The 22,623-nt window shown below is 33.0% G+C and overlaps 1 protein-coding gene across 1 annotated transcript; it reads left to right on the top strand.

Moving 5' to 3' along the window:
* The first annotated feature begins 6,009 nt into the window (after positions 1–6,009).
* Positions 6,010–20,965, top strand: LOC140435049 (cathepsin L-like proteinase). The gene is made up of 5 exons (XM_072523737.1): positions 6,010–6,035; positions 10,217–10,316; positions 17,123–17,461; positions 17,550–17,841; positions 20,177–20,965. The coding sequence occupies exons 2-5, from the start codon at positions 10,227–10,229 to the stop codon at positions 20,440–20,442; spliced, it is 987 nt and encodes a 328-aa protein (XP_072379838.1). The 5' UTR covers positions 6,010–6,035; positions 10,217–10,226; the 3' UTR covers positions 20,443–20,965.
* Positions 20,966–22,623: the final 1,658 nt, after the last annotated feature.

The following is a 22,623-nucleotide window of genomic DNA, read 5'->3' as shown; positions in this document are numbered from 1 at the left end:
GTTCAGCAGTGGACTCTTGAGGCTGGATGATGATGAATGTTCATTAGAAGCAAGTAATGTCCTCGGCAACGAAAATGAAAATAAAATAAAAAACTTATCCTAAAGTTGCAGATAGCTGGTTTTACACGTACAAGAGCTGGGCTTAAAAAAATGGCTTTCAGATTAGCGAAAGAGTTAAATAATAAATCTACTTTCAACAAGAAAAAAAAAACTACCAGGTTTTGACTGGTTACAATCGTTCTTAAGAAGAAACTCTGACTTGAGTATAAGAAAATCGGAAGTCGTATCCTTAGCATGAAGTAAAGGCATGAACAAAAAAGATGTAAGTGATTACTTTGTCCTGTATGAAAAAGTTATTCTAGAAAATAAGTTAATGGAAAAGCCCGGGACTTTATTTAACATGCACAAAACAGGACTTCAACTGAATAATAAACCTTCATTTGTTGTAGCACAAAGGAGATATAAAAATGTAGCATCAGTAACACCTTTGGAGAAGAAGAAAACAATTATGTGTATCACCTGCTGCAATGCTGATGGTAACTTCCTTCCAGTACCTACATATTTAAAGGCAAACATAAGACCAGGTTCAAAAGTTTACATGAATAAAAAGATATATTTACTGTTTGATTAACACATTACATCTAGAAAGCCTCTAGGAAAAGTCCTACTGGTTTTGGATGGTTATGCATGTAATTGCAACTATGATTAAATGTTAGAGTATGTAGATGAAAAAATAAGATCATTCTACTGTGTTTACAGAGCCACACAACACAGTTCTTGTAACCATTAAATCGTTCATTTTTTAAGTCGCTGAAGTCACATTGTAACAATGCTTGCAATTCATTTGTGGAATCCTTTAACGAAGATTAACCTCTTGTAGTTCTCCAAATTATTAAAGAGGCTTGGAAACAGCTGCCTTAGTACAAAATGCCGTATCTGGTTTTTGCGCATGTGGTGTTGATCCGAACGCAATACCAGAGTACGCCTTTCTTCAGAGTTCAACAACACAAATTACTTAAATAGATGATCTCCCACGTCTAAACCTACCACCTACAAGCAGTTCGACGCCGTCCCACACGTTATCATTAAAACTAATCTATACCTGATAATAAGTTGACATCTAAAGGAAAAATCACTCCCATGTAAAATCCTGCAGTACTTACTAGCTCAGTGAATTTGGCCTGACGCAAAGATTAAGATATTGAAAGGAAAGAAAATCATGCTAAAAAGAAAAAAGGTCATCTGGAAAAAAGTTAAGAAACCCAAGAACCCCAAGAAGATGTTATGTGAGTTATCTTCTTCGTAAACTTTAACGATTATATGGAAATTACTAAAGACTTCAGTGATGATATATAAGATGAAACAAATTAAGACTGTGCCGACTTTATGGAAATCTATTCAACCACATCGAAACAAAGATACTGGGTACAGCGCTTGCATTGCAATTCTTGGTTTCATTAACTGCATTTCATTAACATCGGGCGAGTTGACCTTTTACAGATTTTTGTAGTTTGATGTTTACTGTTGTCTGTAAGTATTTGGCTTACAAATATAAGGTATTTTAATCTTCCTCTTCTTCTTAACATGCCATACACCAAAGTGCGTAGGCGACTATCTCATTACTAAAATTCTGTTCTTGGCGGCGTGACACAGCTCGCCTGTATTGTGTATTCCTGTCAATTCTTTAATATTCCTTAACCAGGATAATTGTTTGCGGCCGGTTCCTCTCCTACCTTCGATCTTCCCTTGTAGGATTAACTGTGGTATTTCATATTTTGCTCCTCTTAATATGTGCCCAAGGTAACCAATCTTGCGTTTTTTAATTAATTCAAAGAGTTCTCTTTCCACGCCGGCTCTCTTAAGGACGTCATCGTTTCGAACTCTATCCACCCAAGGTATGCGCATCATTCTTCTCAATGACCACATTTCAAATGCTTCAAGTTTGTTGATAGATGTTTTTTTCAAAGTCCACGTTTCCATGCCATAAAGCAAGATGGACCATATGTAGCACTTGACCATTCTGTAGCGTATTTCGAAATTTAGGTTTTGATTACATAGGAGCGGTCTGAATTTCACAAAAGCTTGTCTTGCCATTTGTATTCGGGTTTTTATCTCTTGTTGTGGATCCGATTGGTCATTGATTGTGGTGCCAAGGTATTTAAAAGTTTTCACGCGTTTTATGCGATCGTCACGTATGCATATTATCGGGTTTTCTGGAGGGTTTCTGCTAATGACCATATATTTCGTTTTCAAAATGTTGATTTTGAGGCCATATTTTTTACCTATGCTATTCACCCTATCAAGTAATAACTGCTGTTCTTCCAAATTATCAGTTATAATCACTGTAGTATTTTAATATAAATATATAAATGTTTCAGAGTATAGACTTTTTTGTGCTAAGACTTAGACTGTCAAAATAATGTGAGCCATCTCTCGCGAGTTACCCTAGGTAAATAGTTGGTAAGACCGTCCCGCATAGGTGAAACGGTGTCTTCTGAAGATATTTCTGGCTGAGAAAAAAGATGCTATAATATTTACTTCTAAAATATGTACTATTTATTGCGTTAATTATATTTTTTGGAGCCTTTTACATAAGCATAACCTAAATATTCAAAAAAAAATTAGATTAACAGAGGTTAAGTAATTTTGAGTTCACCTAGTATAATCTAAGTATAGCATAAAGTGTGATAATGTGAAAGGTATATCATTGAAGATTAGAAAGCAACGAACCTTACACGATGTAAGTAAGCATCATAAAATTTCCTTTTAATAATATTTAGCACACAGCCTACGAATGAAGCTCATCGTTTTTGAAATACCTTACTGCCTTCTACGATATGGTAAATTAATGAAGTTAATCGTCCTTTGATGTTTCCGACAAAGATAATCCTGAGAAAAGCTTTCTGGCTATAAATCGCATTAGTTTATTTTGGAAGTAATTTGTTCTCCCGGCAACAGTAAACAAGCTCTCTCGTCAAACAAGTAGACCCAGAACTCTGTAAGCCGTTATTAAATTAACAGGCATTATCTGACACCGGTAATTAAAGGAAACAGTAGTAGGTATGCATTGTTATGTGCTTATGAAAATCGCAGTTTAGTAAACCAATAACACACGTATTGTATAATTAAGGAATCAGTTGAAACTGATTCAGTTTTGAAACAGTTCTTCACAATAAATCAAGATATTACACCGTTTTATCTGTGAAAAAATCATTGGTTTTACGTAAAAATCTTATACAGATATTTGAAGGTTTTAAAAGGAATATAAGAAGTAGCTGATGAAAAATTCGTGTAGACGTACAGCTAATTTTGCTTTGTTTTGGTTTTAAATAATCTTAAAATAGTAAAAAGTAATTTTTTGACAATAGAACATTTCTTATGCAGTTTAAAAAGTTCTTAAATTTGCAAGTCTCCAAATTAAATGTAAAGAATTTACCAAGATAGTTAAATTAATTACTATTTAAATGGGAATTAGCCACAAATAAAGGGTGAAGTACGTTTATTGACGTTTCAATTTCCACTTCGGAAATTGTTCTCAAAATACAAATATTAGTAAATTAAACAAACTTTGTTTTTTTGTTACTTGGTAAAAAATTCTTCTAATAATTTAATTTTATCTAACTCGTTTATATTGACAATTTAGACATACATTATACATTTTAAAGTAGACGACTTTAAAATGATATTGCCAATATTGTTGAGTTGCGTTCCTGGGACGACTTTACTTGTAAGATAGTTCATTCGATTACATGAAATCAACTGTAACTTGAGAATATCCGTCAGAAAAAATCATAGCATGTAATTCGTCTTTAAAAAGACAAACACATGCCATCATGGCAGTAAAAATCTCCTGTTAGTGATTCCATAGTAAATTATGAGGGAAAAACCAGGAAAAAAACCTCATAATACTATCCCGACATGGTAAGTATTTGGTCGTGCATTTAGTTTACTTTCAATAAACACCAAATTTTGATTTTATATGTTTGTTATTTAAAAAACATAAATAATGTATCCTCTATATGTTAATGACTTGCTAAAATTAGTATTTTTTTTAATAACTTCCTCTTTTGATATGAGTAACCAGATCCTACTATATTCTGCCGAGGAATTTGCGACACAATTGGTCTCATTTAGCATAATTAGAGCCGTTTCTTTAGCTTAGCCGCTCTAAGAGAAAGACGTCGAAAATCGTTTTTCAATATAAGAAAATCCCCGAAACCTGTATCTCTTTATTAGTTACAACTGCTATTACGCATTTAATATTTACAACAAACACTAATATTAAGATAAAGCTACAAGCTACATTACAGAGGTCCTAACGAAACAAAGAAATACAGCCTACTACACTGGATTTTCACTAACTGCACAAAAAGATTTATCAAAAATGTGGATTTTGTCACCTTTTGCTGTAATACAATTATTAGAATTGTATATTTATGCACATTTCGCATTTGATTTGTGCAAAGAAAAATAAAACCAAATGACGATCTAATATATTCAAGATTTCGTGTTTTAGGGATATTAGCCTTTACTAGCAGAAGGCAGAATTTACGAAAACGTATACAAAAAGAACAAAAAGAACGTATACAGAAAGAAAAAAATATACCAAGTATATTTATATAATATATTCATACGTATGAACAATTTAAATTGCCAAATACAGCAGTAAGCACAATCCCCGTTTCTAATTTAACTAAAAACTTACATCTAAAAACTGATTTTTGGGAGCTTCTTTTTTAAGTGGAACATATTTTATTATCATTGTAGTACAAGATTTTGCAGGTGTCAACTAATAATAACATTTACATATCATACTTATACTGGTGCGTTTGGATAAACACGATATAAATACGTACTTTTAATAATATTCATATAATATTCCAAAAAATCTTTAACTTAATATGGGTAAATTTTATATAATCGGAACAGAATAAAGGATATTAAAGATATTAAAGCAGCAGCAAAAGTTTAAATAGAAAAAGAAACTTGTGTCTGTAAAAATTATTGATTTGACGATGAATGCAAGAATGGAAGGGAAGATCGAAGGTAGGAGAGGAGCCGGCCGCAAACAATTATCCTGGTTAAGGAATATTAAAGAATGGACAGGAATACACAATACAGGCGAGCTGTGTCACGCCGCCAAGAACAGAATTCTAGTAATGAGATAGTCGCCTACGTACTTTGGTGTATGGCATGTTAAGAAGAAGAAGCAAGAATGGAGCAAAATAAAATATAAAGCCTACAGAAAAATGTTTACCTGTAGAACTAGAATAACTGTACATAATTCCCAGATAGCGGAAAGGTAAAGAAAGATGATAAAGAAAAGAAAAAAAAAAAAGAAAACGCCTAAATAATGAACTTAAATATAAAGACTTCCTTAACAGAGGTAAAAAATTTAGAGCATTTAATAACAGAACTTTAACACAAAAGAATTCTAGGCAACTACACACCAATGCAGAAGTCGGAATGGTAACATTTTAACAACAAGGAAAGAAGTATTGAAGCGCTGGGTGGAATATTTTAACCTGGCAAATAATATAGAGGAAGAAGAAGAAAACCAGGAAGATAAAAGAGATCAGATAAGCAAAACAGTAGAGAGAGTAGAAAAACCAATACCGATTCTTGGAGTTTAAGACGCAGTTAGAAAATTAGCAAGAAGTTAATCACCCGGAATAAATAATCTCACAGCTGTATTATAAAAAGAACATGGCGAAAATACCATAATGGCCTTACTGTTTCAGCTTATAAACTTAGATATTAAAATATTTGGTTGTTTATTAAAACAATCAAATCAGTCAATCAAACTTCCATGGTAACTAGATCATACTTGAAAATCAGATAAATTTCCGAGCAGCTGTTCCTAAAACGTACATCCGATATGTTTGTTTTTATTCATTATCACAAATTATGGGTTTTAATTGTACTTATTTAAAATAACTCATTAAGAATCTGATAACTATTGAAATGATCAGATATGAAAATAATATATAAATATCGAAATCAACAAAACTATATTAATGTGATATTGGATAAAGGTAAGAATTTAGGTTATATTTTTAATTTAATTACATTTTTGGCAATATCAGTATTAGTTTATGATAAATATGTTGGATGGGTAGTCAAATATAGAAACAAATAAAAATAGATAGTTACTACTAGGTCGTTACGATTCTTTTAAAATTAATGTAGAATGCACAATACTCAGGAGATCGTTAAAGAGGTACATAAGATTAGAAACATGAATCCATTCTAGCTTTTCTATATTCTGTCAATAGTTTTCATTATTTAGATGCTGTAGTTGATATTGCTTTTACATTATTTCACTTTTTCTTTTAGTTTCTATGTATTTTATTTTATTTTACTTAATTTAAGTAATAATATAATGTAGATTTACATTGATTTAGACGTCATAAGAGTAACACGGGAAGATTATCGTCTATAGTAAACTAATTTGTCAGGAAGTTTTATCAAGAGCAAATGAAGGAATAATAGCCAAAGAACATTGGTAGAGCTTCCACTTTTACTAGAGAATAATCATAGTATACTGCAATAACTACAGTATACAGATTATCAAAAAAACAAAATACCAAATCAGTTGGTAAATTTAACAATACTAACTCTTGAAAAACTTGAATGTAGAGTACGGATCCAGGGGGAACAGTTTAAACATTTTAAAACAAATAACAGGCTGCGCCAGGAAGACAATATATTCTGTATACTATTGAATTTGTATCTTGAAAAAGCAATAGGTATGTCACAAATTACAACCACCGGTTCAATAATTGCAAGTTCTAGGCATTCAAACAGATGCTATTTTTGGCTCAAGCTCCTTCTTAGATCGACAATTATATCGAGAAATAAAAAATAAAACTCTACAACATAATAATACGCCTAGTCCTATCATATGGTTTAGAGACCTGGACTCTAACAAAAAATAATGAAAACATGGTAGGATGTTTCGAAAAAAAAAAGTACTAAGGCGAATATAGGAAGCACTGAATGACAATGTGTGGAGAAGACGATACAACTGGATAGGGCATGTAATGCAGATAAAACAAAATGACCCAGCTAAAAATACGCTCCTTGACACACCCATTGGTCAGACAAGAAGAGGGAGTCCTAGAATAAGATTCCTTGATAACATCGATGAAGACATGAGAAATATGGAAATACATGCTTGGCGGAGAAAGGCGATGGGTAGAGACGACTGGAGAGAATTTCTTGAGGAGGCTAGGACTCACGCTTGGTTTTTAAAGCCAAAATGATGATGATGATTTGTAGTAAAAATCCAATTCATCAAAATATCGAGATTAAAGACGTATTGAAATTGCTAGGTCCGTTTTTATAAAAGTTAAGGAACTGGTAATTCTGCTATCAGTTTCCCTCTACCAATAAGAATTTTAAGATCATACGTGTTTAGTAACTTATTTTATAACGTGGAGGCATGGCCTTTTAATCATAACAATATAAAAAGCATTGAGAGTTTAGAGATGTGGTGCTATCGACGAATATTAAAACCATGGACGTATAAACATAGATGGGCCCAGCAATAAGATACCTTAAACACACACTGTTTTGAAGCTTCGATATTCCTAGACAAGGGGGTAAAGGGGAGTAAAACGGGTATCGATAGACTGTGATACTTCCTCAATGAGCATAAGCGTGCTTGAATTTTTACTCGCGGGGATAATTATTCAGACGTTAAGAATTGGAAGTAGTAATAATGTATAAAAACGCGTTTTTATAGAAAAAATAAAATACAATTTTATTTGCTTTAAAATTAATACAATAAAATATAGCTGAGCTCAAGTTAATTTTTTAAAAGGTATCAAATAATCCTACGATAAAAAAAAAACAATTAAAAAATATACATTTGTCAAATTTAAGTACATACCTATATTTATTGATAATTGTATTAAAACATATTTTTTTAAATTGTGACAAATTTGTTTTAATACAATATGAATACATTCCTCGTAGTAAGGGTTTCTGCTACAAAAATATTTATTGATCATTCCAAAGCTGGCATTTGACATAAAATTATTTGCAAATATACCTACTTATTAAAAAGTAGGCGTGAAAATGTATAAATTATTGGAAAGCTATTTACCGAACAGAAATATTAAAGTAAAAATGGTAAATAGACATAATAGAAGACATTGGTATAGAAATAAATTTTTATTGATTGCGAAATAAAACAGTCTTAGTAAGAACGATTCTTATGCGCACGGTCTTAGCATCTAAAGTAGTCCTCGTTTCATGATGAATTCCAATTTTAAAATATTTCTCAAGAACCAATTTTAAAAGTTGCATAGAGTGACCATCGATTGCATCTTCATCATACATATGGTCACCAAAATGCTCATAGATTGATTTTGGGACATTTTGTATGGTTTTATTAATCAAAATATTCATAAGGTTTTTAACTAGTCTGTTGTAGATATTTATAGTTTTATTAAAAAATCTGAAATATTTTTCAGCTTCCTTACAAGTTTAAATAACCAAAAAGGATGCTTTTGAAAGGTTTTTTTTATACTGTTTTCTCTGTTGAAGTTTAGAGTAAGTTTCATCATTAATCAATATTATTTGGAAACCTACATAGAAAAATAAATGAGTTTTATTCATTTCACTAATTTATTGTTAATTCATGAGAAATATTAAATTAAAAAGCTACTAAACAGATCTTTTTAATCAGATGAGGTCTACCTACAATTTAAAAATGTCTATACTAATTTCATGAACTAATATCTTGTTCAATACATTAATTAATATGAATAAACCCAATGGTACGCCTATGAAAGACATATTTTAAAATGTTAATACACAGGCTTCCTCAGTTCCTCATCTTAAATAATGTAAACAAACAGTACTTACAAATTAAATGAGACATTGGGATGTAAATATTTCGTTTTTTTTTGCAAATGCAAAACTGTAGCACCATTATTATAATTTATTTATTTCAATATTTACAAATATCACTTAAAATACAGCCAAAATATCGAAAAACAACTTTTCCTCATTTTGGGTAACTTTTCCCAACTTTGGGTAAAAAGTAAACAAACATGGACATGACATGGAACAGCATTTGAAGTTTGACGTAGAGCCATAAGACAGAGAAATGTAAACATCGTTGCCATTAATAAATAGGTTTCAGTGCTTCTACATATAAAATAATTGGTTGATATCTGTTATACGCTATTATTAAATGATATGCACACTATGTGCACATTTGATGTTTTAATTACAATTAAATATATTAATATAAGTAGTAAATTATTATTTTGGTTTGATAGCACCTGTAGAGTATAAAATAAATATAGTAATATTTTCAGCGATACTTGAATAAGATATTTTAATAAAAAAATGTGACAACATTTGAAGATGCTGAGAATGTGACCTAGTCAAATAATTTTGGCTTCACATTTTTATGTAAATAACTGAGTCTATCTGTGTTTATACGTCCCTGATTAAAACTAAATTCGGTTGAACGGGTCTACGAGGAAGAGTAAAAAGAAGACGAGTACCAGAAAGGCGAAAGATTTCCTGGCTGAAAAATCTCCGTACGTGGTTCAACACAACGACCACAAATCTTTTCAGAGCCGCAGTTTACAAAATACAGATTACCATGATAGTCGCAGTCGCTAACATCCGAAACGGATAGGCACTACAAGAAGAAGAGAAGAACGAGTCACAAATGAAAAAGAAATATGTCAAATGAGCAAAAGGTTCGAAATAATTACTACCACGAAAAAGAGAAAATTGGAATACTTTAGCCATCTAAAGCGGGGACATCTAAAAAAAACACGTTCCTACAAAATATAATGCGGGGAAACAATAAAGTACGAAGGATTCCGCATCGAAGAAGAATATCCTGATGAGAAATTAAGAGAGTGTTCTATCGAAAGCTTTTTCGTAGTCAAGAAACCACAAATGTAGATCAATGTTAACATTACGACATATCTGAATTATTATGTTGATAGCAAACAGTTACCATTCCATTTTGGAACCCGAACTGCGTCTCACTGGTCTCCTCCTCTAAATTAGAGTAGACAAAAACAGCAACAAAAAGTGGACTCAGAATTTCCGAACTATATTATTCAGATTAATATTTACCTATTTTTTAAACTTGTGATACCCCTATAAACGGTTTTGGTTTTTGTTAATCAATAAAAAATTTATCTTAACAAAATAAAAATTTAATATTTTAAACTTTTAGGAACAAAATCATGCAAGGTCTTTTGAATTTTATGTGTGTCATCGTGACAATCAGTGCTCTTTCTGATACACAAATTGCACAGGAATGGACTAAATTCAAAGTAAGTAATGATATATAATAAATAACGTTAAAAATTATATTTAAAAGTCGAAAAATATAGATATAACTAATAAAGGGGCATTCGAGTATTACGTAACGTTATTTTTGAAGATTTTTGACCTCCTACTCCATGTAACACACCGTAACGTTTTTCTGTATATACCCTACCTGAACGTTACGTAACACCCACGTAACCAGTTTTACCTTAAAGTAACAATTATGCTTCAAAAAGTACTGGAAATACGGTACAATAACTTTGCTATTGTTTTATTCACAATTTGCGGTAATAATAAATAAAACAAGAGCTTTTGGCTTGATCCAGTATTGTCATTCTCGTCAAGTCTTCTATATCAACTTGTTTCAATAAATAACTCAAAAAATACGATATTTATTTCTATATTCGGCAATGCAAATAGAAACGGAAACCTAACTGAAATAAAACTGTTTAGTCAAAATAAAAATCGTATGCTTAACAAAAACTAAAAATGAAACACTAGGTACTGTTGGTAGGTAATCACTAGGTATGAAATAGAATATATCGTCGAGTTACAAGCAAAATACATTAAGTCAGTTTTTGTTATTTTTGACTTAAACATATTGATATTGCAATTTGTTTAGTTTATGTACTAGCAATATCCAATAAGTATTTTTTCATCCTTGACAACAAAAACAATAGAATTCTACATTCATCAAGTCTTTAACAAAGAATTTTTGTTCAGGCAAAATCCATGAGTGACTAAGTGGATTTTGCTGAAGGCAATTATTTGAGATATTGTATTTTACTAGTTAAATTTGGTTTTAAAACTCCCTTTAAAAAGGATTAAGTTTCAGCATTGACACGAAAACTTCATTATGAGTACTGGCAAATCAAACAGTTGAGAAACGAGTAAGAGGTTAAACCAAGGCAAATAAGCGCTTTAAAAAAATGTAAAAGTGATTTGAGTTATAAAATGTTTAATAGTGACTTCGAGAGCGATTCATACAGAAATTATTCATCATCGGATAAGAAAGAAGTCATTGATGGGGTACAAATGAGCGGCTGGACAGCCGTTATGGATCCGTTTGATGATAAGCTTCCAAAAGATAGAGAGCTTCAAAGCTCTGTTTAATCACCACAGCACTGACATGCAAACTTTTAGGCTATATTTACAAACAAAGATTATTAAGGGATACCAGAAAAATTAAAAGTGCATACTTGATATGTAAAAAATTTGGCACTTTACTGCATATTTCTTTAGTTGATCAGAAAGAAGACCGATGTTATCTGCAACTTTCGGACAAGTTTTAAAATTAATTTCAACATACATAATATTGGTGTAGCTAAAAGCAGGCCAAGCCTAAGCGGGACTTCCTCCTACTCTCACTGCTGTCAATATCCTACTTCCGCTTCCCAAGAAGTGAAGTAATCTATCTAAAATCATTCTCTTTGCCAGCATACGCGAAAAGATTCTTGTTTATTTCCTGCATGAATATCTAGATGTTAAACGAAAGAGCAATTTATTTATTACAATCAGACTTCCAAAATGTTTACATTATCAATCTAAGACACGCAAAAAGATTAAGAATATTTTTCGGTTTTTATGATATACAGGTGAAACGAAAATTCTACAAGACGACATCATACAATATAAGAATTCAATGCGCTAATGCCAATCATATAAAAAAATTGAAATCTTTTTGTTTGCCTGGTGACTGTGTACATCCGGACAAGTTTGCTCGTGGTGTTTACACCTGGCTTTGGTTCATTGTAATTAAGAATTATTTGCGGCTTTTGTTTTCCATCTTCAAAAATTTTATCACTATTAGCAGTAGTGTATTAGCAGTAGGAGGCTAACATAACTTTATATTGGTAATCAAATTTTGTTGAATATACATCCTCACTACGTGCGTATACTAATTCTTGAGGAGTTTTGGTTTGTTTTTTTTTTAATTGTTTCAAACAATGTTGAGTTTTACTTATTTAGTTTTTTTGCAAGATCAAGGCTTGTAAAAAAATTGTTGTTAGTCTATAAATTTGACTATCGCATGCTGTCCAGATCTTTATCTCGTACTTCCTTGGTTTTAAAGGTATATATTGCTTTAATAGGTACCTATTAGGGAAAATAAACAGCTGCTTATCGACGGTCAAATTTTCGTAGGGTATGTATGAACCTTGTAATGTGGATAACCATAATTCAGAACAATTTCTAATCGGTGAAAGGGTATTTAAATATGGATTTATTTTTCTGGATTCAGCAATATTAAACCGTACATTTTGAGAAATTGTGGTAAATCTGTTTTTTAAAAATTAAATTTTTCTATATTTCTTCTTCTTCTTCTTTTGGCATCATAACCCTGGATGGGTCTTTGCCTGTCTGGCTATGTCCTTCCATTCAGATCTCTCTTGTGCCCTTCTTCTCCATTGTCTTATGTTCATTGTTTTCAGGTCGTCTTCCACGTCATCCAACCATCTCGTTCTGGGCCTTCCTTTTTTTCGCCTTCCTATGGGCTTCCATTGTAACATTTTCTTTGTTGTTTTTGCATCGTTTTGTCTCTGCACATGTCCCAGCCATGACAGTCTTTGACTTTTCACAAATCTTACAATGTCATAACCTTCATTTAACTCATTAACCTCGTCGTTTCTCCTGATTCTCCATGTGCCATCTTCCTCTTGTAACGGGCCATATACTTTCCTCAGTATTTTTCTCTCGAATGTCCTGAGTTGGGCTTCATCTTTTTTCGTCATTACCCAAGTTTCACATCCATAGGTTACTACGGATCTAATCAGTGTTCTGTAGATAGTCATTTTGGTTCTTTTGTCTAATAATTTCGATGTCATCAATCTTTTATTAGCATAGTATGTACGATTCCCGCTGGAAATACGTGCATTAATTTCGCTACTTACGGAGTTATTCTGATTGATTTCTGTGCCGAGATATGTAAAGGCATCCACTCGTTCGATAGTATAGTTGTCTATTGTGATATTATTTTCATTGTCAGTTATTCTTTTGACTGTCATATACTTCGTTTTTGCTTCGTTTATTTTGAGACCTCTTTTTCTTGCTTCAGGATCAATTTGTTTGAACACTTCCATTAGTCGTGGCTTATTCCTACTAATGATGGCTACATCGTCTGCATATGCAGTAATTTGTACTGATTTGGTGTTTATATGGCCGGTTATATTGGTTTTTCTGATGACTGCTCTGACTGCGGCTTTTGAACCCTGCAATGTCATTTTTATGAGGCTGATGTATTTCTTAGGTATACCTAGATTACAAAGGTCTTTCAGCATTTTGTCTCTTTTCACACTATCAAAAGCTTGTTTAAAGTCTATATACATATTATATAGGTCTATGTCGTATTCATAAGCTTTTTCTTGTATCGTTCTTAGTATGAATATGTTATCTGTAGTGGCTCTATTTGGTCTAAATCCATTTTGATAATCACCAATTATATTTTCGGAGTATTCTAATAATCTATTGTAGATTATACCAGAAAGAATTTTGTATATTACATTTAGCAATGTAATTGGCCTATAATTCTGGCATTCCCTCTTATCTTCTTTTTTATATATTGGCTGTATGAGGCCAACTGTCCATTCCTCTGGCATTTTGCTCCTTCGTCCATATTAATGTTATTAGGTAATAAATTCTTTCCCAGAGTTCGGATCCTTCATGCTTTAATAATTCTGCCGAAATTCCGTCCGTTCCTGGTGCTTTATTATTTTTTTGTTTATTTATTATCTGAACTACTTCTTCATAACTTGGATTTTCGATGTGCAGCTCCGCCGTATAATATATTGTCTCGTTCTGATCATTTTCGTTGTCTGCATTTAGATTTTCTTCGAAATATTGTTTCCATCTCATTATAATTTTTTGCTTCTCTGTTAGTAGTTCTCCGTCCTTGTCTTTGCATATCGTTAGTTTTGGTCTAAATGACTGTGTGCTTTCTTTTATGCATTTATAGAATTTTCTGCTTTCGCGTCTGTTGTTATGCTTAAAGATTTCTTGTACTTGTTTTTTCATAGCCTCTCTTTTCTTTCTTCTGCATATTCTGGTCGCTTGTATTCTTTTTTCGTTATAAATCTCACTGCTATTTCTTGTATTTCTTTTTAAAGTTGGTTAAGCCTAGCTTGCCTTTTTTCCTCTACTGCAGTTCTGCATTCATCATCATACCAATCCGCATTTCTTTGCCTTTTGGCTTTTCCGACAGTTTCCTCGGCTGACTCCGTTATAATTGTTTTTAATTGTCTCCATTCCTCCTCTGCAGTATCTTCCTCTCTAGTTCGGTTGAGTTTTATTTGTAGAGCATTTATGTAATCTTGTCTTTTTGTTGCGCTTTTAAATCCTTCGACATTCCATTTTTTGATTTGAATATTTTTCCCTTTTGCTACTGTCGCTATTTTCTGCCGTAATTTTGCCCCTACAAGATAGTGATCTGAGTCAGACTTCGCCCCGCGATACGTTCTGACATTAGTTATGTCTGTTGCCCATCTTTTTGAGATAAGTATATGGTCAATTTGATGAGCTTCGTTACTTCCTGGTATTTTCCATGTTCCTTTATGGATATCTTTTCTCTGAAAGTTAGTACTGACAACTACGTAATTATTTGCTGCTGCGAACTGTGCCACCCTGAGTCCATTTTTTCTATATTTCACAAATTCTTAATTCCTTCGTTATCAGATTTGTAAACTCCTCTTAATATGAATAAGTCAACAAAAAGTAGAAACTCCTAAGCAACCATATTTTTCCATACATCTCCATGCTTTAGTGTACCATCTGCGATGAGAGGATGATGTGGATAAGGACGCCAGAAATCACCTCGTTCGTGGTGGAGACTGGCAACATTTGGGTTTAGAGCCATATAATGGAACGCGGGGTATAAGAGGCAAATTCGAACTATCAACAAAAAATTATCCTGCAGGCTGTCTACTCACATATAAATATTTATTCTTAATTTATAACTAGCGTCTATATACATCTTAGCGTCTGCTAAAGCATATATTTTTATCTCGTAATGATTTAGTTTATTCAAGATATATACTTTAAATGAGGATTTGCTGCAAAAGACTTTTAGCTTGTCATCTATCTAAGCATATGCTACAAGAATGAATTGTGCTTCGAAAGATTGGAATTATATTCCTTAAAAATCTTACATATCACTTATCGAATTCTTGCCTTTGTATTCTAGTAGTTTTATTATCAAACTTAATGTGTCTTGTAATGAACGGGAATCTATTTAGCGACATCGCAAGGCGATACGTGTCAGATCCATCCAAGCTTTTAATTATATGGTATCAATTGGCGTAGTCGTATCGTAGAATTTACGTGCTATAAATTTGTTGGTACATACTATTTTTTTTGTCTGTAGTGAATAAAATTTTCAAATCTCTTTTATCTTCAACTTTTGCCTAATTTACATTTTGATCATGGTAAAGGCTGTAAATGATGGTGTAAATGTAAAGAGTGGTGTTTGACAAATACTTCTCTTCAAAAAGAGAGACAGGGAGATCTCAAGAACTATAGGCCAATCTCCCTGTTGTCCCAAAAGTACAAACTGTTTATGAGAATAATAACTAACAGGTTAACGTCGAAGCTCGATAGCTATCAACCGGTAGAGCAGGCAGGATTCACTCTAATAGAGAAAGCCAATGAATATTACTTGAACTTATATATTGGCTTCGTTGATTATGAAAAGACATTCGACTCCATAGAACATTGGGCAATAGAGAGAGCTATGAACAACTGCAGGATAGACCCGATACAGAATGCTCAAACACAATATTTACAAGAAAGGTACAATGAAAATATAAATTGATGCGAAAACCAAAGCTATACCAATCAACAGAGGAGTTCGCCAGGAAGATGTTATCTCACCAAAGCTATTCACACTTGGACTTGAAGACGTGTTCAAAGATATTAACTGGGCATATAAGGGAAAAAATGTTAATGTAAGAAAACTGAGTCATTTGAGATCTGATCACATTGTAATATTCGCTACAAGTTTCGAAGAACTACAGACCATGATGACGCAACTATTTCAAGCTTCGGAAAAAGTAGGTCTTAAGATGAACTTGGAAAAAACAAAAATAATGACAAATACACCGAACATTCCAGAAATAACATTGAACGACATAAATTTAGAAACAGTAAGCGAATACATCTACCTGGGACAGATAATGAAAATTAACAAAGAAAATCAAACTGCCGAAATTACCAGAAGAATAAGGTTAGCGAGAATATGCTGCCAAATTAAAATGGAGCTTCGCAGGACACAATGCCCGACTGAAGGATAAGATATGGAACCACGAAATAAAACAGTGGAGGCCATGGTAAGGAAAGAGAAGAAGCGGAAGACCATAAATGAGATGGGCTGATGACATTAAGAAGATTGGAGGACACAACTGGGCGCAAGTGGCACAAAATAGAAGACACTGGATTGATTTGGGGGAGGCCTATGTCCAAAGTTGGATTACTTAAGGCTGAAGAAAAAGAAGAAGAAAGGGTGTAAAATATTTTTATCACGAGTTCAAATGATATGATTAAATTCATGGTTTATACACTTTATTTCATATTTCCATCAGTGTGGAATTAATAACAAATATATCAAAAAGTTGTTTTAACAAAACAACTGGCTTGTTGTGTAACCTGGCTTTTTCCTTTTATAATCCGTATTCATACAATGTCTAAAATTAATGTTTATTTCTTAAACTTATAACAAAAATGATATCGTCTATCTCCCTCACCGTTATCTCAAATAATACATGATTAATAGACACTCGGTCACCGATTTTTTATTATTGTATTTTAAAAGTAATCTTTTTTGTAGGCAAACCACAATAAAGCATACCTAAACATTGTCGAAGAAAAAACCCGCTTTGAACATTTTAAAACAAACTTGTATAAAATTCACAGCCACAACGAAAAGTATGCTAAAGGAGAAGTGTCATGGTACATGAAAGTAAACCAATTTGCCGATTTTTCTCAAGCTGAATTCAAACATATGTTAAACTTACAAAAGTCAATGAGACCAGTAGAAACCAACGTAACGTACTACCGATTCCCTAGCGGTTTACGTGCTCCAAATGCTATAGACTGGAGACAACAAAATGCTGTTCGTGAAGTTAAAAATCAAGGAAATTGCGGAGATTGTTGGGCATTCAGTGCTGTAAGTATATTCGAGTAATACCTTCGAGTTTGACTGCTATATTCTAATATAATTTCAAACATTTAATAAAACTTTTTTTACCTCACAGACAGGATCGCTAGAAGGCCAATTTGCTCTTAAGAGGAACAACCCTGTATCTCTTAGTGAGCAACAACTGTTGGATTGTTCTTCATCCTACGGAAATGGAAACTGCGACCAAGGTGGCAGCATGGGTCTTGCTTTCGACTATATACGCGATAATGGAATTATGGCTACCGACGCTTATCCATACGAAGGCCAGCAAAGTTACTGTAGATACGATTCCAACAGAATTGTTGGTAAAATCAGTGGTCAAGTTCACGTTGAAAGATTAAACGAATGGGCCCTAGTAGAAGCTGTCGGTAAGTTTCAGAGTAATTTCTTTATTTAAAATAAATTTTAAATAGAAACTTAGTAAGCATACATTTAAAAAAGCTTTTTTTCTTTGTTGGCAGCCTTTTCTAGTCCACTGTTGTATCTGTTGGAACAGTTTTAAAAGAGTTACCTAACTTTGGTGGTCGTATATTATTTATACGGGTCGTTAAATAAGTTTTGATACGGAGTATCTGATATCCTTGTTTTTAGCTCTCTTTTAATTCCGCAAATATCTTATTACCTTCTACACAATAACGATAAAGTTCATAACTACATACACAACAATAAGTATCATTACTAGTTTTGTGGTTAAATACGGAATTCACTGATGATTGGCAATAGTTTTCCAAGCGTGTACGAACGGATGTGCCTTGGTCGATATTTTCTGCGTGAATTACTATGTTTAGCAATCTATCTCTCCGAATATCTATATATTATTTGAGCGTGTTGATTTGTTTTTATTTTAATTTACTACAAGTAGATTAATTTTATCCAGTAACCAGCAAACAACGTCACTTTTCACCGTCAACTAAAGAGATCTGGCAAAATTGTAAACAGTTTTCCAACTGAATGCATGTGTGCTTAATTTTTTTGTTGTCCTGCAGATAATGTAATGTTGATACCGTATTGTCGGGCTATAACTGCAGGATTCTTGACGAATGGGATTTCAGTACCATCCTAACCAATCCTAGTGTAGCTATATACTCTAAGTTGATTCTCTTACTACTGGTATTAAGTTGTGTATAGGATGATAATTTATGCCTTGTGAAGTGTTACAACTCTTGTAAAACCTTCGGCTTCGTAATGTGTTTCTATTAGCTCTTGCCCTGATCGATCAGTTTCCATTATTTCTGTCTCTTTATTTCCTGCGCTTTCCCTGAGTAATTCTATTTCACCTAAACGTTCTTCAGCAGGTCCAGCGTTCATCGGTTCAATGCCTTCAATTAATTTTTTTTCTGCTTCTTTTTCTTTCATTTCTTCTGAGAAATGCTCAACTTGTTTTATTTTAGACCCTATTACTTCACCTTATTTATTTATTGACATATGTCCGCTTTCCTCTTTAGTATTATTACATTTATTAAAAATATTATTTAAAATTATTGTATTTATTTGTCGTTCTGGTTAATTTACTCTTGTTGGTTTGTTTTGTGTTTGTCGCTAAATTTAGTAAAATAAGTTGTTAATTTTTCAGTTATTTCTTTTTGAAAATTTTGGCTCGAAGGACCAATTTATAAGTTCGAATATAATTCAAATATAATAAAACATTTTGGCAGTATAGGGTAAACAGACCAAAGTCCAGATCTTTCGACAGACAACTTAACGCAAAAAAATACAGCTTTGCTCAAAAGTTTATTAGGGATCGTCTTGACGAAATAAATTAGAAAACATGTTATCTTTATAGGTACCAGCCCTAATAAAAGGAAAGGAACAACCAAGCAGTATTCTTAGCAAAACCAGGCTCGACAGAAACCTTTGTGGACCTAGAGCTGTTTTGTGAGATTACTAAAGAAATATACTTAGGTTGCATACTTGTTATTCAAAACTAGCTAAAACTGAGTCCAAAAATAAATCTTACGTCAGAAAAAAAATTGAATTGGTGCAAATTTGTACAAAGAATCTTAAAAATTTCAAAGCAATTTACACTTAGTTACCCAGAGTTAAAAAGGAAGGCCAAAAGACTATGTTAAGTCAACTGAGATACAACTTCAAAAAAAAACCTAATCCTAAGAGAAAGAAAACTGAGATAGACGCCATTGGCTAACGTAAGTTAATTGTGTGATCTGAAATGAATCTTAGACTTCCTAGTGGTGATCCTTAAACTTTCTGTAGGGAGGCTCCTGGCTTGAAATATCAGAGGTTCTTGTCTCTTGCCTAAGAACAGAATAAGAACAAGATGGTTGAATGGTTGAATCCTGGTAAGATGAAATACGCATAATGGAATATACAGAGGCACTATAGGTGGAATCAAATCTTAACTGTCTTTTCTTTTATGTTGGTTTACTCCTTCTGAGTGGAAGAAACCAGTTCACCAAGGATTTTTGCTTAGATGAGTGGATATGTTGTGGCACGCAATTTTTAGATTTCCCATTTCTTTCTTACACCGTTTTCATTATCTGTTTTGCCTTGCAATATATAGAAGGCACAGTTTAAAGCAAAAATCTGAATTTGGGTTTCGTCAATCAAGAAATCTTCGCATTGATACTTGAGTAATTTATTTTTACCTAACCAATTAAAAAACAGGACATTAGTAAAATATTCGGATTAATTTTAATTTTCGTAATATTTAATAACAATAATAATAAACTAAATCGTAATTTTCAGGAACCCTTGGACCAATTTCTGTTGGGGTAAATGCTGATTTTGATTTCTACGGAGGAGGAGTCTTTGATAAACAAGGATGTCCCAATGGTGACGGCGATCTAAACCACGGCATGTTAGCAGTAGGCTATGGAAATGAAAATGGAGTTGATTATTGGATCGTTAAAAACTCGTGGGGACAAGAATGGGGAGAGCAAGGATTTATTAGGATGAGAAGAGGCATCAATCTTTGCGGAATTGCTATAGATCCATTATATCCAGTTTTGTGAGGTTGACGTTAAGAAAAAATACAAAATATTTAAAAATAAAATTAATAAAATATTTTCTTTAAAAGTAGTTTCACTTCACATAGTTAAGTCACTTAACCCATAACTGGAAAGTTCAGATATCCTATCACTCATATAATCAACTATTTAATCAAATTGAATAAAATAATTTAATTTCAAGATAAGATATTATGTTTGGTTTAAAATATATGCCATAAACAATTCCTATGTCCTTGTTTTACGGGAGAATAAAAGTTAATATCTCCTATTTACCAAAATAATAAATATGTATTTCGAACGAAATTCGAAAAAATTTATTTTTTTGAATTTCAATCTCGCGGGGTACGGAATTATTGCTGATTCCATTTTTGAATGAAAAACTTGCTTAACAAATTTTCTTAAAATTTTTTTCATCATCATTTACGCAGCGTACAGGATAGCTGCTTTGCTAAGATACTAATTAAAAACCTTTGAGAAAATTTTTAAGATTTTGTGAGTTTCTTTTCAAAAATAAAATTCAATAGAGCTAACGATACCGTTTTTTATTCATTCATTTCAGCTGCTGGGTCTATAATATGAAGAACAAAGAAAAAATAGTCAATATAAAATTAAAGATTATGCTTACAAATTGAAGCATAAAAATCACTATGAACGATAGTCTTTCTTAGTATCAAATTTAGGAATAAAAAGATATGATTTGAGATTATTCCTAATGAATCCTTCTCTTCTCTGTAGTACACAGATGGCAGCACTTGCTTCTAGAATTAATTTAACACACATTTCAGTGGATTGTGTGTGACATGGAATTTCCCAGGATTTCATTTTCCACAAACTGTGGCTCTATAATGGCCTGAGATATTATTTCAGTACTGATATTTTTCGAGGCTCTGTCTTGGTTTTTGAATCAAATATATCGATATAATCATAAGCATCTTTATAAGCATATTTAACGTAGGTACTTAAAAAATACCTTCTTCCTTTGCCCTATCCGTTTCGGACGTTGGCTATTAACAAGGCTATTTTTACTTTGTTTACGGCACCTCTGAACAGTTCGGTCGATGTTAGTCCGAACCATTGTCGCAGGTTATGCATCCATGAGTGTCGTCTTCTTCCCGGTCCTCTCATTCTGCCGATTCTTCCTTGGACTATTCACTGTAGCAGCCAGTACTTAGTATGCCTCATGACATGTCCGAAGTACTCAAGCTTCCGTTTCTTTGCGGTGAAGATTATTTCTTTGCTTTGGCCTATTCTCTGCATTACTTCCACGTTAGTGATGTGGTTTGTCCAGGATATCCGAAGAATACGGCGATATATCCACAGCTCAAAGGATTCTAGTTTCTTCAGGGTGGCTTCCGTTGTAGTCCATGCCTCTGCTCTATAGAACAAGACCGGGAAGACATAACACTTGACCAGTCTTAATTTTAGTTCCATTGAGATTTTGCTTGTGAACCACTTTTTCATACTGTTGAACGCATTTCGCGCTTTTTCAATTCGTGATCTTATTTCTGTTGACTGGTCCCATTTTGTGTTGACCGTGGTTCCAAGGTATGTGTATGTCTCCACTTGATCTATTTTTCGGTTGTTTAATGTCAATTGCATCGGAGGTTGTTGTGTTCTGCTGATGAGCATGCATTTAGTTTTGGTTGTATTGAGTTATAAACCATATTCTTGACTTGCTGTGTGTATGCTTTGCATGAGTCTTTGAAGCTCGTTGCAGTCTGCGATAATAACTGTGTCGTCAGCATATCTAATATTATTGATTACCTCTCCGTTTACTTTGATACCCTCCGAAACTTCTCCCAGTGCTTCTTTGAAGAAGTATATATTGTTCAGAGTATATATTGAATAGGAGCGGCGAGAGGACGCATCCCTGTCGTACACCCTTTTTATTATCTATCTTCCCACTGTGTAAGTTGCCCATCTTTATCTCAGCACTTTGGTTCCAATAGAGACTGGTTATTATGCGCAGATCCTTGCCATCAATATGCATCTTCCTGAGCATTTCCATGAGTTTATCATATTTGACCTTGGAGAAGTCGATGAAGCACAAGTGGACGTCCTTGTGCATGTCTCTGCATCTTTGAATTAAAACTTGCAGACTGAAGATCGCCTCTCTTGTGCCCAATGCGCTTCGGTATCTCTCTAATCTTCGATATTCTGCGGAGTGCAAGTTTTTTACGTACT

This window comes from Diabrotica undecimpunctata, chromosome 2 (assembly GCF_040954645.1).
Source record: "Diabrotica undecimpunctata isolate CICGRU chromosome 2, icDiaUnde3, whole genome shotgun sequence".
NCBI classification, from domain to species: Eukaryota; Metazoa; Arthropoda; class Insecta; order Coleoptera; family Chrysomelidae; genus Diabrotica; species Diabrotica undecimpunctata.
Note: the sequence above shows the minus strand (reverse complement) of the source record. Positions and strands in the feature narration are given on the sequence as shown.

What these genes read in the sequence shown, in the direction of transcription:
- LOC140435049 (XM_072523737.1), top strand. Translation starts at nt 10,227, where the DNA reads ATGCAAGGTCTTTTGAATTTTATGTGTGTCATCGTGACAATCAGTGCT. An exon ending in AGGAATGGACTAAATTCAAA is followed by an intron (nt 10,317 to 17,122) that starts GTAAGTAATGAT and finishes TCTTTTTTGTAG; the next exon opens with GCAAACCACAATAAAGCATA. An exon ending in ATTGTTGGGCATTCAGTGCT is followed by an intron (nt 17,462 to 17,549) that starts GTAAGTATATTC and finishes TTTACCTCACAG; the next exon opens with ACAGGATCGCTAGAAGGCCA.